This window comes from Chrysemys picta, chromosome 16 (assembly GCF_011386835.1).
Source record: "Chrysemys picta bellii isolate R12L10 chromosome 16, ASM1138683v2, whole genome shotgun sequence".
In the NCBI taxonomy this organism is placed as follows: Eukaryota; Metazoa; Chordata; order Testudines; family Emydidae; genus Chrysemys; species Chrysemys picta.
The window spans coordinates 2950495-2964631 of NC_088806.1; the positions used below are offsets into that span (position 1 = coordinate 2950495).

Here is a 14137-nt window from a genome sequence, read left to right on the forward strand (position 1 = left end):
CCATTCTCGGTACAGGAACCCCTTCTCCCACAGGAACCTTTTCCGGCCACCTCTCCCCATGGTTTGTACCGCGCTGAGGTTGGCCAGGTCCCTTATCTTCCGCAAGGAGGGATCTTTCTGCACCTCGGCCTGGAACTCAGCAGCTGGGACAGGGATGGCCACCTGCTCTCTCTCGCCGGCTGGGTCTGAAGCCGCAGCCTCCCTGAGCCATGTCCCTGGGTGTTCCCTCCCCACCAGGTTAGGGTCCTGCGCCTCGGGCAAGGCACCCTCCCCAAGGTCAGGGTGCAGTGCCCCTCGCCGGCTGACTGCGGGTCACAACCAGGGCACCCTGGGGGTTGCTTGGCCAGTCCTCCAGGTCCCCCCCCCATGAACACCTCAGTGGGCAAATACGGGTGTACCCCCACGTCCTTGGGGCCCTCCTTGGCCCCACAGTTCAGGCATACCCTCGCCACAGGTACCTTGAATGGGGTCCCACCCACCCCCATCAGGGTCAGGTAGGTGTTGGGCACCACCCGATCTGAGGCCACCACCTCGGGCCGGACCAGTGTCACCTCTGAGCCCATATCCCAGTATCCATTGACCTTCCTCCCATCCACCTCCAGGGGAACAAGGTACTCTCTCCGGAGGGACCGCCCCGCGCCCACCGTATAAACCAAAAACCCTGAGTCTGGAGCATCCAGTCCCCCAGAGGAGCTGGCCTGGAGCTCTCCTCCCCCCTCAGCAGGTGGTACTCTGCCAGCCCCCCTTCCCTGGGAATGCTGCTCCTCGTCTGGCTGGGTCTCTACCCAGTCAACCCAATGCGGGTTCGGTCTGCTCAGTCTGTCCCTGAGCCTGTGGCACTGGGCCCATATGTGGCCTCTCTGGTCACAGTGATAGAAGCCCATGTCCCGTGGGTCCCCTCGAGTGGGTTGGATGGACCTGATGCTGGATCTTCCCCTTTGGTGGGGGTTCTCCCTATTTCCTCGCTGGGAGGTCCCATGGTGACTCTCTCTCTGCGTTGTGGTGGTACTGTTCCTTTGGGACTCCTCCCTGTTATCCCCTGCCTGACTGTTCACAAACTCGTCGGCCAACTGGCCTGCGTGCTGCGGTTCTCTGGCTTTTGGTCCATCAACCATCGCCTCAGGTCGGATGGTCACTGCTCATACACGTGCTCCAGTACGACTAGGTCAAGTAGGTCCTCCATAGATTGGGCCCCAGCTGTCCACTTGCGGGCATACCCCTGCGCCCGGTTGGCTAGTTGTAGGTTTGTGACCTCACGGGTTTTATGCTGATTCCGGAACCTTTGCCGGTACATCTCAGGGGTCAGCCCAAACTCGCGGAGCAGGGCCTTTTTGTACAGTTCGTAGTCCCCTGTCTCCACCCCTTTCAGTCGGCTGTACACCTCCCTGGCTGTGGGGTCCAGTGAGGGAATGAGAAACTGGAGCCTGTCTGCAGGGTCAACCTGGAGCAGTTCGCAGGTATTCTCAAAGGCCGTCAGGAAGGTATCCATGTCTTCCCCCTCCTTACGCTGGGCCAGCAAGCACTGATCAAAGCTCTTTGCAGTCTTGGGTCCCCCCTCGCTCGCCGCAGCTGGGGCCCCATTGCTCCTCAGCCTGGCCAGTTCCAGCTCATGCTGACGTTGGTTCTCCTCATGCTGACGCTGTTTTTCCCGTTCTTCCCGCTCATGCTGACGTTGTCTCTCCTTCTCTTCCCGCTCCTGCTTCAGTTCTTGCCGCCTTACCTTGAGCTCGAGCTCTTTCAGTCTCAGCTCCCTGACACATTCCAGTCGCATCCGCTCCCGGGACGGGAAGCTCCGTCGGGACGATCCCCTGCTGGCCGCTGGGGTCAGGGTGCCCTCAGTATTCACTGGGCTTCCCCCAACCCCTCCCCTAGGTATAGGTAGGCAGGGTCTCGGGATGTCCTCGACAGCAGTCTGCCCCCTCCCAGCCATGTCAGGCCCCGGGGCCCACGCTGCATCCGCCGAGCGGCTTCTCTTAGGGACAGGGCTCAGTTCATCCAAGCGATCCCTCTCCTCCAGCTGAGCAATGAGCTGTTCTTTGGTGGACCTCCCAATGCGCAGCCCCCTCTGCCTGCACAGCTCCACGAGGTCACTCTTGAGGCGTTTAGCATACATCCTCCTGCTGCCACTCGCCCGCCTGTGCTCTCCGCTTTCCACCGTTCCCGGGGGACCCCTAGTGTGCCAGTCCCTCTTCAGGTCACCCCCTCTCTGCCAGGGTCGAGCTGCAGACTCCTCCACCCCGGGACCGCTCGCTGCGATCCCCCAGGGGACCCTGTTACTGCAACAGTCCTCCTCTCTGGTCACACACTCCCAGGGGTCAATCACCCCCTGAACCGTCTCTCTCTGACTCTTCAGCCCACCTGGTCCCCGTCGATCCCCCTTCGTTTTACTGCTCCCCAGTCACTTACTGCAGGACGCGCCGTCCACGGGGTGCAGTACATCCCACCGCTGCCACCAGTTGTCACGGAGTATGGGGAGACTCAGGGCCTTGCACCCCCGGCGTCCTGCGATTCACCATGACTCTCAGCCAGCCAGTAAAGCAGAAGGTTTATTTAGACGACAGGAATACAGTCCAAGACAGGTCTTGCAGGCACAGACAACAGGACCCCCCTCAGTTACGTCCATCTTGGGGTTCCAGGGCATCCCAGCCCCCCTTCGAGGTCAGAGCCATCTCTGCCTCCCAGCCATCTCACCAGCCAGCTTCTGAGACTCTGCCTTCAGCGACCCCTCCCACAGCCTTTGTTCAGTTTCCTGGGCAAAGGTGTCACCTGGCCTCTAACCCCTTCCTGGGTTCTCATGTTACATGCTCAGGTATTCTCCGTTGGTCAGTCTCCCATCCCCCAATGCAGACTATCCTAGCCACACTCCCCTGTCCGCATTCAAAGCCCACAGTAAGAACAGTCCCAGTTCGTCACATCACCTCAAAGGCTGTGAGCTCTTCCATTCTTTCGTGGGGTGCTCTTGAGAGGGTCTGCAGGCTTGATGTGCCCTTTGGGGGCGGATTCTCAATTCAAATCGCATGCATTTCATAGAAGATCAGGGTTGGAAGGGACCTCAGGAGGTATCTAGTCCAACCCCCTGCTCAAAGCAGGACCAATCCCCAAATGGGCCCCCTCAAGGATTGAACTCAGCACCCTGGCTTTAGCAGGCCAGTGCTCAAACCACTGAGCTATCCCTCCCCCCCCCGTTTGCGAAATCCTGGGAGTCACATCCCAGACCCCAGAGTCTGTGAGTGAGGAAACTCTTGGGTGTATAGGCGCCAACTTTCTCCAGCGCCAGTAGGTGCCCCCGCCCCTTTCCCAACGCCCCTGGCCCCACCCCCATCTCCAAAGTCCCTGCCCTAACTCTGCCCCCTCCCTGCCCCTATTGGATCCCTTCCCCAAATCCCCGCCCCAGCCCCGCCTCTTCCCCCAGCGTGCCTTGTTCCCCCTCCTTCCCGCCCCACGAATCAGCTGCTTCGTGGCACAAGTGCTGGGAGGGAGAGGGGAGAAGCAGGACGCGGCGGTACGCTCGCGGAGGAGGCGGAGGTGAGCTGGAGCAGGGGGGCAGGGCGGGGAGCTGCCAGTGGGGGCTGAGCACCCACCAATTTTTTTCCGTGGAGTCGGCGCCTATACTTGGGTGACATTCCTATCCCTTGTGCCAGCAGGGCACTGGCTTCTGTTCCCAGGGCGCGGCTCTGCCTTTTCTGCAGGGCCCTGGACGATAGACCTGCTGCTGCCTCTGAGAAGCCCACCCAGGAGAATCTACTCCCCATCTTGGTGCCTGCCTCTGAGGCGGCCGTGGGGCACGACAAACCTTTTCTCCTTCCGCACTTCTAACAGGCTTTCCGGGAAAGGCTGGGTCCTGGACCAGACGAGCATCTTCGCTCAAGTGGACGCCTTCGTTCAGCGCTGCAAAGACCTCCTGGAGGTACGTGGCAGTGGCACGTGGTTCCCCCCGCGTGCTGACAGGACTAGGGACGTGGCCTGGGATGATAATCTCCCTGCAGCATTGGCCCCCTGCCGTCGTTGTGAGAGGAGGCTGCATCTCAGCCTGACAATTACTGGTGTTTCATTTACTTGGAGCCAACGGCTGCTCTCAGGTGCAGCAGGACAAATCCATCTGTTTCCATGACAGAGCGGTTTGGCGCTCAGCGGTTCGTACCGTGCCTGAGACAAGTAGCAGGTGCTGTGTAGTGATCAGTCTGGCATCAAACTCTCCTCACACCGAAAGCACAAGAGCGTGATGTGGGGAGCTGTGCGGGAGGTACCCAGCCCTATGTCACAGTGGGGACCCTCACAAGGAGGTAGCCAGCCCTGGGTGGTGGTGGGAACGCAGCCTTCTGCATCAGCTGGAGTTTTCAGAGTGTCTGGTTGTCCCTGACGCTCCAGGCAGCTTTCACGACAGTGCCCCATTCTGGTGGGGATATGTGGGCAACTGGGGCAGACACTCCTTCCCCGCAGCACATGCAACAGCAGCACATTGTGCATACGGTCCTGGCGCCCGCCTTGGTCTGCAGACTCAGGCAGCCCCAGCGCTTGGCTACACTTCAAACTCTGCAGCGGTACTTCGGTGAAGACGCTACCTATGCTGGTGGGAAGGGTTCTCCAGTCAGCGCAGACGCTCCCCCTCACCGAGAGAGGGTAGCTAGCTTGAAGGGAGAATTCTGTCTACACTGGGGTTAGGCTGGTTTAATTCTGGTGCTCAGAGGTGTGGATTTTTCACACCTCTGAGTTGTCCTAGTGACCTAATTTCCTAGTGTAGACTTACCTGTGGCTTTACATTGTAAGATCTTTGGGAGAGGGACTGTCTTTTTTGTTCTTGGCTGCAGAGCACCTAAGCACAGTGGGGTCCTAGGATGTGCCCAGAGCTCCTAGGTGCAGTGGTTTGAGCATTGGCCTGCTAAACCCAGGGTTATGAGTTCAGTCCTTGAGGGGGCCATTTAGGGATTTGGGGCAAAAATCTATCTGGGGATTGGTCCTGGTTTGAGCAGGGGGTTGGACTAGATGACCTCCTGAGGTCCCTTCCAACCCTGATCTTCTATGATAAATGGGTAGCTGAAAGCCCGAGCTGTCACATGGTTGTGGCAGTTGGGCCAAGGAATCCACTATGTGTCTCATACAGCCAATTAAATTGTTGCATGCAAATTAGCTGTAAAGTAAGGGTGGTGGTTGAATCATAGACCCGTAGGACTGGAAGGGACCTGGAGAGGTCCTCCAGTCCGGTTCCCTGCACTCAAGGGCCACCTCTACACCCTAGACGTTCCCTGACAGATGTTTGGTTGATATCACGGACTCTGGGCATGGCAGATACATGCCTTGCTTTGCACAGGTGTAATTTGTAAAGTCAGAATAGCTGGGACCTTAAAAATTGGGTGGTAGCAGATGGCAAACCCCAGTGATGGTTGAACCTGGTGATATTCTGAACAGCAAGAGCTCCCAAGCATGTTTGTAGGTGTTTCCATTCCTCCTAACTGACTCAACAGACATTCAAGGCCCTGGAATCTTATTATATAGATAACGATAATAACATGAGGGTGGGTGGCTGCCCTGCCAAGATGGGATGGGGTTGAACTACATCTCCCAGCAGCCACTAGGTGCTCCCACAGCCTAGAAATGTGTCCGCAGCCAGTCAATGGGGGTGAGGGTGGGATGCATGCCGAGCAATGGGAAAGCAAACCCGAAAATGCGGTGGTGCACTTGCCAACAGGTTTGCGACTGCCAGCAGCACTTCGCCCGCTGGGAGGACGGGAAGCAGACCCCGCTGCCCTGTTTCTTTGGGCACCGGGGTCCCCAGATGACCCGGAACCTGCTGGAGATAGAGGAGACCTTTCAGAAGCACCTGCACACCCTGCGGAACATGAAGGGGGGGATCCTGGACGTGAAGAACACGTTCTGGCACGAGGATTTTAACCGGTGAGAGGGGGCCCTCAGCTCGCAGGACCAGGTGGCAGAGTCTTCCCCCTCTGGCAGCTCTCGCAGTGGGCATGGGGGTCAGCTCAGTGTGCTGAGACTGCATGGGTCAGGCCTGGACTAAGAGCATTGGCAGGGGCCTGAGCTGGCAGGGACGGATTGGCCCCATTTCCTACCCCCGTGTCCAGCAGTGGAAGAATGGAATCAGCTCCGTGTCACAGAGGCACTCCCTCCGTATCGTCAGGTCAAGAGGGCAGGAGGTTACAGACGGATCCACTGTCACAGAGCAAGGGATGGTGGATGAGTGGACAGGGGGACAGGGAGTCGACTCCTGGGTGGGGGCGATACGTTGCAGGGGGCGAGACTGTGTGAGTGGTAGGCATGCTGGGAAAAGTGGAGTCACGGCCTGGTGGGGTGGGGTGGGGGTGTTGTCCCAGCAAGGTGGGGATGAATTTGTGTCCTCTGTTTGCTGTTTCCCTTCCCGCCGGCCTGACGTGCTAGGTTCCGCTCTGGCGTCAAAGACCTGGAGGTGATGACCCAAAACCTGATCACCTCGGCCTTCGAGACGGTGCGGGACGTGGAGCATGGCGTGGAGATCCAGGACATCTTCCACCACCTCTCCGCACGAGAGGTACGGGGCCGGTGCCAGGACCCTGGCAGAGCGCTGTGTCCTGAAGATAAGTAACCTTTCAAGACACAGATGCCAAACTCCTAGCCAGCTATTGACCGGCTAGCTGGGAAGTTTGGAAGCTCCTGGAACAGGGGAGATTGGGGTGTCCGTGGGGAACAGCCTCTGGACCAGGTGGTTCTGAGTGGGGGCAGTTCTCAGACATGGCCGTCAGGGGGTGCAGGCTTGTTGTGAGCTGTGGGAAGGCTGCTCCCAGACTGGTCTGCTGGGGAGTACGGGTTATGTCAACGAGTGCATCTTCCAGGGAAGTTGGGGGGACCAGCCCCTAGATGGGGAGTGGGTTGCTGGTGCAGCTGCTGCATTGCGTGGGCTAGTGGCGTTGGCCCAGCGCCTCAAACCCCTATGGAGCTCCGCTGGCCTCTTCCCTCCCCCAGGCCATCAAGCGCACCTTTGACAAGAAAGCCGTGGACGTCTACATGCTGTTCAACCGAGAGCTCTCCCTGGTCAACAAGGAGCTGAGCAAGAAGCTACCGTTCCTGCCGCCGCACATGTGCCATTATTCAGGCCTGGCGCACTGGCTGCGGGCTCTGCGCCGGCGCATCGACAGACCCCTAAAGGTGAGGATCCCACATCCATGGCAAGACCCCTGTTCCAGCGTCCATGTCTCCCTGTCTCATGCCCCCACGTCAGGGGCCCTTTCTACCTCTGGCGAATGGGACAGAGCTTTCCTTGGGGGCCTGTTTGCAGCTGATTATGGGGCAGTGTCGAGAGAGAGAGAGTGTTCTTGGAGAGACACTCCAAAGTCTGCCCGTCAGAGAGAGAGGGCAGGACTGAAAACCCAGTTAGACACCAACACCTACTGCTTCCAGGTGTAACATGCCACCCCGTTTCAGGCCAGCACTATCCGTTGTTGCTTGAGGGAGTGTATGTATGGCTGAAGCCATCCTGTCGCTCAGCCCTTCCTCCCTGTATCTTGAAGACTTGGAATTTCTGCCCGAGCAATTGTCATGGCAGATGTTGTTTTTATTCATCTAACTACCTCATCTGTTTTTGACTATTTGCCTCAATAACAGTCTCTGTCAGTGAGTTCCTTTGACAGGTTTAATTATACGTTGTGTAACAACAGAACAGCGTTTCCAGCATCAGTCACAAACCCTCCAGGACGTGCAGGCTTGAAACTGCCAAATCTAGGCCTGAAAAATCACCTCTGCCTTTCCTACCTGCCCAGCGCAGGGCTCGGCGTTGTGGGGCTCACCTCTCCTCTGTCTGGCAAACACCCTGTGGCTCCTGTTTCTCTGCGCTGCATGAGGTGTTAGTCATACAGTCGTGGGTTGCATCAGTCCCGGAACATAGCTCTTGTTGGAACGCAGAAATACCTCCTGCTCCTATTTCTCATCGGGAAGGATCTCAAAGCGCTTTACAAGCTATAATGATCGCTTAACACGCCATGGAAAGGCAGCTTCCCTTGGGGTGGAGCCTTGCAGGAGTTTGCCAGTCACACGCCAGTGTCACTAACCCAGCACTGAAATGCAGCTGCCTCTGGTGTGGGACACAGCTGCTGTTTAACAGTGTTGCTGCTCAGCAGTTTAAAACAGGACGCAAAGGAGAAGCCCGTAGCCGGCTGAAGGAGTCACCCAAGTTGGCCAGGACACCACTTTTCTACCCAGTGCCCTCTGCATATTCCCACTTTTGTGCTGGGTTCTGCACAGCATTGGAACTTGCCAGCGAGTGGAGCCCGGCTGGGGCCTCAAGAACTCTTTCTTGGGACATCCCAGTTGGGGCTGTAGTTATATAGGGGTCATGCAGCCTCCGCCTTCCTCAGTTTCTTCTGTTCTTCTTCGAGTGCTTGCTCATATCGATTCCAATTAGGTGTGCACGCGCTGCGTGCACGATTGTCGGAAGATTTTTTACCCTAGCAACACTTGGTGGGTCGGCTGAGGCACCCCCTGGAGTGGATATGAGCAACACATCTCGAAGAACAACAGTTACAAAGGTGAGTAACCATCTTTTACCCCTTGAGAGTCCAGGGATGGAGAGGGGAACAAACAGGGTGAGAGGGGTGGGCTGAAAGAGGGCACCTCCAGCAGCACGGTGTTGCAGAACCCTACACCGGGAGGCTTGAAGCAGCCTTGTCACTCGCTCGTCAATGGCTCTTGGTTGCCCTAACGCCGTTTGTTTTATCGCATGACTAAGCGGCTCCGTGTGTGCGCGCTGGTTGGCAAGAGCTGAACGTCTAGTGAGAATTTTATCTTCGGATTTCACTTGTTCCCCAAGCAATCAGCTAATGACCTAGCAGTGTTTGGGGAGTGCAGGGCTGGGACAGCAAGGGGCTGTGAGTGGGGACTGAGGGGCATCAGCAGAGGTAGGTGTGTGCGTCTGTGTGTGTGTGTAGTCCAGAGTTGCAATATCTACGGGGACTGTGTGTCAGGAATGAAGGACATCAGCAGAGCTGAGTGGATTTCAGGACTGGAATAGCGGAGGGAGGAGTCAGGATCGAGGTGCAGTCCCTGCCCCCATGAACCCTCTTCCTAGCTAACGTCCTCTGTCCCGCCTTTGCAAAATCTGCCCCCCCCCCCAGTTCCTCCCCAGTGGAAGTAGAAACACTGGCTGGAGTTCTCTGTCTGCCTTGCAGTGTCTTTCCAATGCCCACTTCTTGCCCCACATTGGGACCGGGGAGGAGAGCTTTCAGGCCTACCAGCTGCTTGTCCAGGCCATGGATGAGATTGAGAGGAAGACCTTCCAGGAGTGGGCGCAGACCCTGGACAAAGACAGCCTGAAACGCCTGGACACCCCGCTCCTGATCCCCAGCGCCGAGAAGAGCGGCATGCTGGACATTAATTTTGACAAGTAAGCGGGACCGGGCGGGGCAGGCTCAGGCTGGCGCTGGGTGAGACAGGCCTTTCGCGACCGCCTCTGCTTCCTTTTGCAGGGACTTGTTGAAATTATTTGTGGAAATCCATTACTGGGAGCGGCTGCTCTTCGAGATCCCCCACTATGTGGTGGAAGTTTACGACCGGAAGGAGGATCTGCGCAACCTCCGCGAGAACCTGCTCCTGGTTGCCCGGGACTATAACAGGTTTGCCATCCCTGCCCTGCCGCTGCTGGTCGGCTCCCTCTCGGCTTTCCTAGGCAGGGCCTGAGCTCTGTATGGCATTGGCCGTGCTGTTCAGCAGACGGCTGGGAGTGGGACACAGAACTTGTCGCCTACCTGTTGTTCTAGGCATCAGTGAGCAGAGAGAAGCCTGATTTCCAGAGTATGGCCTGTGGGCCACATCTGGTCCGCAGGACCCTCCTGCCCGGCCCCTGAGTTCCTGGCCCAGGAGGCTCGGCCCCTCCCCTGCCGGTGCAAGGCTCTGGGCGGCGGGGAGGCGAGCTCTTGCCGGGCAGCGCAGCCGCAGAGCCGCGGCCTGACCCGGTGCTCTGTGCTGCGCGGTGGTGGGGCTGGTTCCAGCCGGGAGGCACGGCTGCCTGTCCTGGTGCTCTGGGCAGCGCGGCTGTAGTGCCGCCAGCCACCGGAGCTCCAGGCAGCGCAGTAAGGGGGCAGGGAGCAGGGTTGTGGGTTGGATAGAGGCAGGGGAGTTTGGGGTGGTGGACGGGGGCGGGGGTGTGGATAGGGGTCGGGGCAGTCAGAGGGTGGGGAACGGGGGTTGGATAGAGGCAGGGAAGTTTGGGGTGGTGGACAGACCGCGGGGGTGTGGATAGGGGTTGGGGCGGTCAGAGTGTGGGGAACAGGGGGGTTGGATAGAGGCAGGGGAGTTCGGGGTGGTGGACAGGGGGCGGGGTGGACAGATGGTGGGAAACAGGGGGGTTGAATGGGGGCAGGAGTCCCGGGGGGGCAGTCAGGAAGGGAGGGGTTGGAAGGGGCGGGGGGGGGCAGTCAGGGGCAGGGGTTCCAGGGGCAGTCAAGGAGAAGGGGTGGTTGGATGGGACATGGGTCCCAGGGGGGCCGTCGGGGCGAGAAGCAGGGGGGTCAGATAGGGGTTGGGGGCCGGGCACAGAGCTCCCCTAACTGGCCCTCCATACAATTTCGGAAACCCGATGTGGCCCCCAGGCCTCTGCTCTAGTCTCTCTATTTCAGCAGTGACTGAAAGTCATTCCCATTTGGTGGCCCCCGTGTAAATGGATTGTAGGGGGATGGGATCTGAATCCAGTTCTTAGCAGAACAGATGTCCCCATCACAAACCCCACCAGGAGAATTGACGCTGATTGGCCCCCGCGTTGGCAGCCAGAACTCCCTCTCCCTGGTGGAGCGGGTCCCTCCAGAGAAGAGCCGAGGCCCATCAGTTGGGGGAGTGTGTGTGTTTTGGGGGGAGGTTGCGTGGAGGACGCACCGTGAGTCAGGCTTCACCACTACCGGTCTGGTACCACCATCCGTCGGAGCTGTCTCATGACTCAACTGTCGGGGGGTGGGGGTGGGGGGAGGGTTTCAATTTGCTTGGCTCCGGTATTTTTAAAAGTGTGACGTGGGGGTGTTTTTCTGCAGAGAAAGTGTTGCTTGAAACAGGTTCGTTTTGGCAAGTGTATTTTTAACGTGACCACAGCGGGAGTGTTTGTGTCAGGCTGACTCGTGGCGCTCAGCTGGCTTGGAACAGATGTAACTGGGTGATCCACATCCTCCCAGGCTGGGACGGGGGTGGCGGAATTCTACCCCCCCCCCAAAGCCGTCCTGGTCAGACTGGGGTCTGGTCACAGCCTGGCCCGATCTGACTTTCCGATCCCCTCCCAGACCGTGCCGGCTGCATCTCTGAGCTTGTTAACTTCCCGGCCTGGCCCTAGTGACTGAGGAGAGCGATGGCCCCCGTTGGAACCTCCTTTCAGCCGATCTGTAATAATATTAATCCCTACCTCTCAAAGTGCTTTCCAAAGGAGGGCAGGCCCATTTTACAGATAGGGAAACAGGGGCCCGGGGGGAGGGGAAGTCACCCAGCCAGGCCGGGAAGTTAACAAGCTCAAAGATGCAGCCGGCACGGTCTTGGGAGGTGATCGGAAAGACAGATCGGGCCTTGGGGACTCACCCATCTGGAGCCAGGCCCGTTCTGTGGGCTGGTGGGGGAGGAATGCACGACATAGATCTGAATTGCTGATGGGGCTAGAAGCCTTCTCGTCTGCCCTCCTTAGGATCATTGCGATGCTGTCCCCGGAGGAGAGGGCCTTGTTCAAGGAGCGGATCCGATACCTGGACAAGAAGATCCAGCCCGGCTTGAAGAAGCTGCACTGGTCGCTGAAAGGGGCCAGCACGGCCTTCATCAGTGAGTGCCGACTGCACGCCAGCAAGGTGAGCTTTCCTCTGGCCTCCGCTGCCCCCACGGCCAGCCCCCAAAGCGCCATCCTTAAGGCGTCCCATTGACCCGCACTCTGCTCAGTCTGCCTAGGCTTAGGTGGAGAGGGAGAAACTCAGAACACGGGTGTTTGCTGCGTAATACACAGCTGTGGAGGTAGGGAGCAGAGAACCCAGCATGGCAGACGACACCCCCCCGGTGTAGCTGGTCGGGTTTCACCTCCGTCAAACCCTGGAGCCCTAAGGTGCCTGATCGCAGTGCGCCCTGCCCTGAGCCCGCCTTGCTGCCCCTGACCCTCAGGTGCAGACCATTGTGAACGAATACAAGGCAGCCACCCTCACCATCGCTCGCAGTGCCCAGCAGATCAGCGAGGCGCTGCTGGTGCGGATCACCGGCAAGCGGGTCTACAATGACTTGGAGTTTGAGGAGGACCAGAAGGAGCACCGGGCCTGGGTGCAGCAGAAGCTGATGGGTATCCACGAGGAGGTCATCAACATCATGCGGCAAACCTATGAAGTCTTCAAACACGATAGCGCCGAGGTAAGGCCAGGCCCGGGCCAGGCAGCTCCCAGCAGGCAGTGCTCTGGGAGCGGGTCCCAGCATGCAGTGCTTCATTTTGATTCTGTCCGGAGATCTCTGTGTAAGGACCTGTGTTCTGGACAATGTGGCAGAGACCTTCTTCGTCTTCTCCAACGGCTGTCCCTGCCCGTCCACCTACTTACCCAACTCCATTCACTTGCCTCCTTCCAGCACCACCCCCTCCAGGGCAAGAAGCTTCCACAGCTTCCACATTCCTGGGTCTGACCTCAGAGCATCCAGCCTCCCCTTCCACGCCGTGCGCTTCCCGCAGCAAGTCCGCACAGGCGGGGCTCTTGGGGAAGCCAGAGGGTCCTGCACCCCAACTCCACAGTCAGACGTGACTCTCAGCCAGCCAGTAAAACAAAGCGTTTATTAGAAGACAGGAACACAGTTCAACACGGAGCTTGTAGGTACAGACAACAAGACCCCCTCAGTCAGGTCTATCTTGGGGGGCAGGGAGCTTAGACCCCAGCCCTGGGGCTCCCTCCATTTCCCCAGCCAGCTGCAAACTGAAACTCTCCAGCCCCTCCTCTGGCCTTTGTCTCTTTCCCAGGCCAGGAGGCCACCTGATCTCTTTGTTCTCCAACACCTTCAGTTGGCACCTTGCCGGGGAGGGGCCCAGGCCATCAGTGGCCAGGAGACAGGGTGTCGGCCATTCTCTGTGCAGACACCATTGCACTGGCCCTCTAGGGCTCTGCAACAATCATCCCCCCCTTATCCCACCACCTTGATACTTAAGAACTGCATAGGGGAAACTGAGGCACTCGCACAGTATTCAGAGAAAACATTAAGAACATTCCCACTTCGTCACACCCTGTAGGACCCAACAGTTTAGTCTTACGAAGACTGAGGTACTTTAGTCTAATTCAGTATAAGGGTGCTGGGTGAAATGTAATGGTCTGTGATATACAACAGACCCTTACGGCTTAAATTCTATGGCCCTCAGTTTCTTTCTGCAGCAAGTTGTGGGCATAGGGCCCCCCTGGGCATGGCATGAGGCGACATTAGATTAGGGAGGAGGAGGTTGAGTTGCCCCCAGCAAATCGTGCCAGCGTCTAGCTGCTCCATTTTACCCTGCCCCTGTGCCCTGGTATCTGGCACTACTTCCAACAACAGAGTAGGACATTCCCTGGTTGCTTCTATCTCAATGAGTGGCAGTGAAATAGTTACAGCTCTTCAAGGTGGACAGAGCGAGTAGCTACTTGGGTCACACAGCGAAGGTCACCTTCGCAGCCAGAAGGGCCAGTGGTCAGAGCCAGGAGCACAGTTCTGCAGCCCTGACTGTCTTTTACCCTGGCTGTCCCTCACTCTGGTGGCTCCTCCTTGTCTTCGCTGCCTTTCTCAGCCGGCTTGTTTCTCCCCTCAGGTGCAGCAGTACTGGATGGCCTACACCGTCAAGATGAACAGAATGATGGAAGAGGCCTTCAGGCTCAACGTCAAATGGTCCCTACTGGAACTCTCCAAGGCCATCAATGGAGATGGTAAGACCACGCCTAATCCCCTGTTCAGGGTCAAGGTGATCCTACAGGACAACTACCCGGCACCATCTGCACAGGTGAGTCCTTCCACTGCAGCCCTCAGACACCCAGTTGAGCCCCGCCCCAAGGTCCCTGCCAGGAATTAGCAGCATGTCGGGGTGGTGGTGGGGAGTTCAGTCCTGAATTAGTGTCCCCGCAGAAGCACTGCTCGACCAAGGGCCGGTGAGAGAAGGAAGAGCCAATATTACGCATGCCATCAGGGTCAGAAATGGAGGCTGGGATTC

At 58.1% G+C, this 14137-nt stretch overlaps 1 protein-coding gene across 1 annotated transcript in view; it reads left to right on the forward strand.

The window, feature by feature from the left end:
* The window catches only part of DNAH2 (dynein axonemal heavy chain 2), a 149087-nt gene that overhangs the window by 22073 nt on the left and 112877 nt on the right, over positions 1 to 14137 (forward strand). The window contains 8 exon segments of the mRNA XM_065570348.1: positions 5687 to 5892; positions 6391 to 6520; positions 6952 to 7134; positions 9150 to 9364; positions 9447 to 9593; positions 11636 to 11792; positions 12097 to 12336; positions 13742 to 13930. Coding sequence (XP_065426420.1) covers positions 5687 to 5892; positions 6391 to 6520; positions 6952 to 7134; positions 9150 to 9364; positions 9447 to 9593; positions 11636 to 11792; positions 12097 to 12336; positions 13742 to 13930 — 1467 coding nt within the window.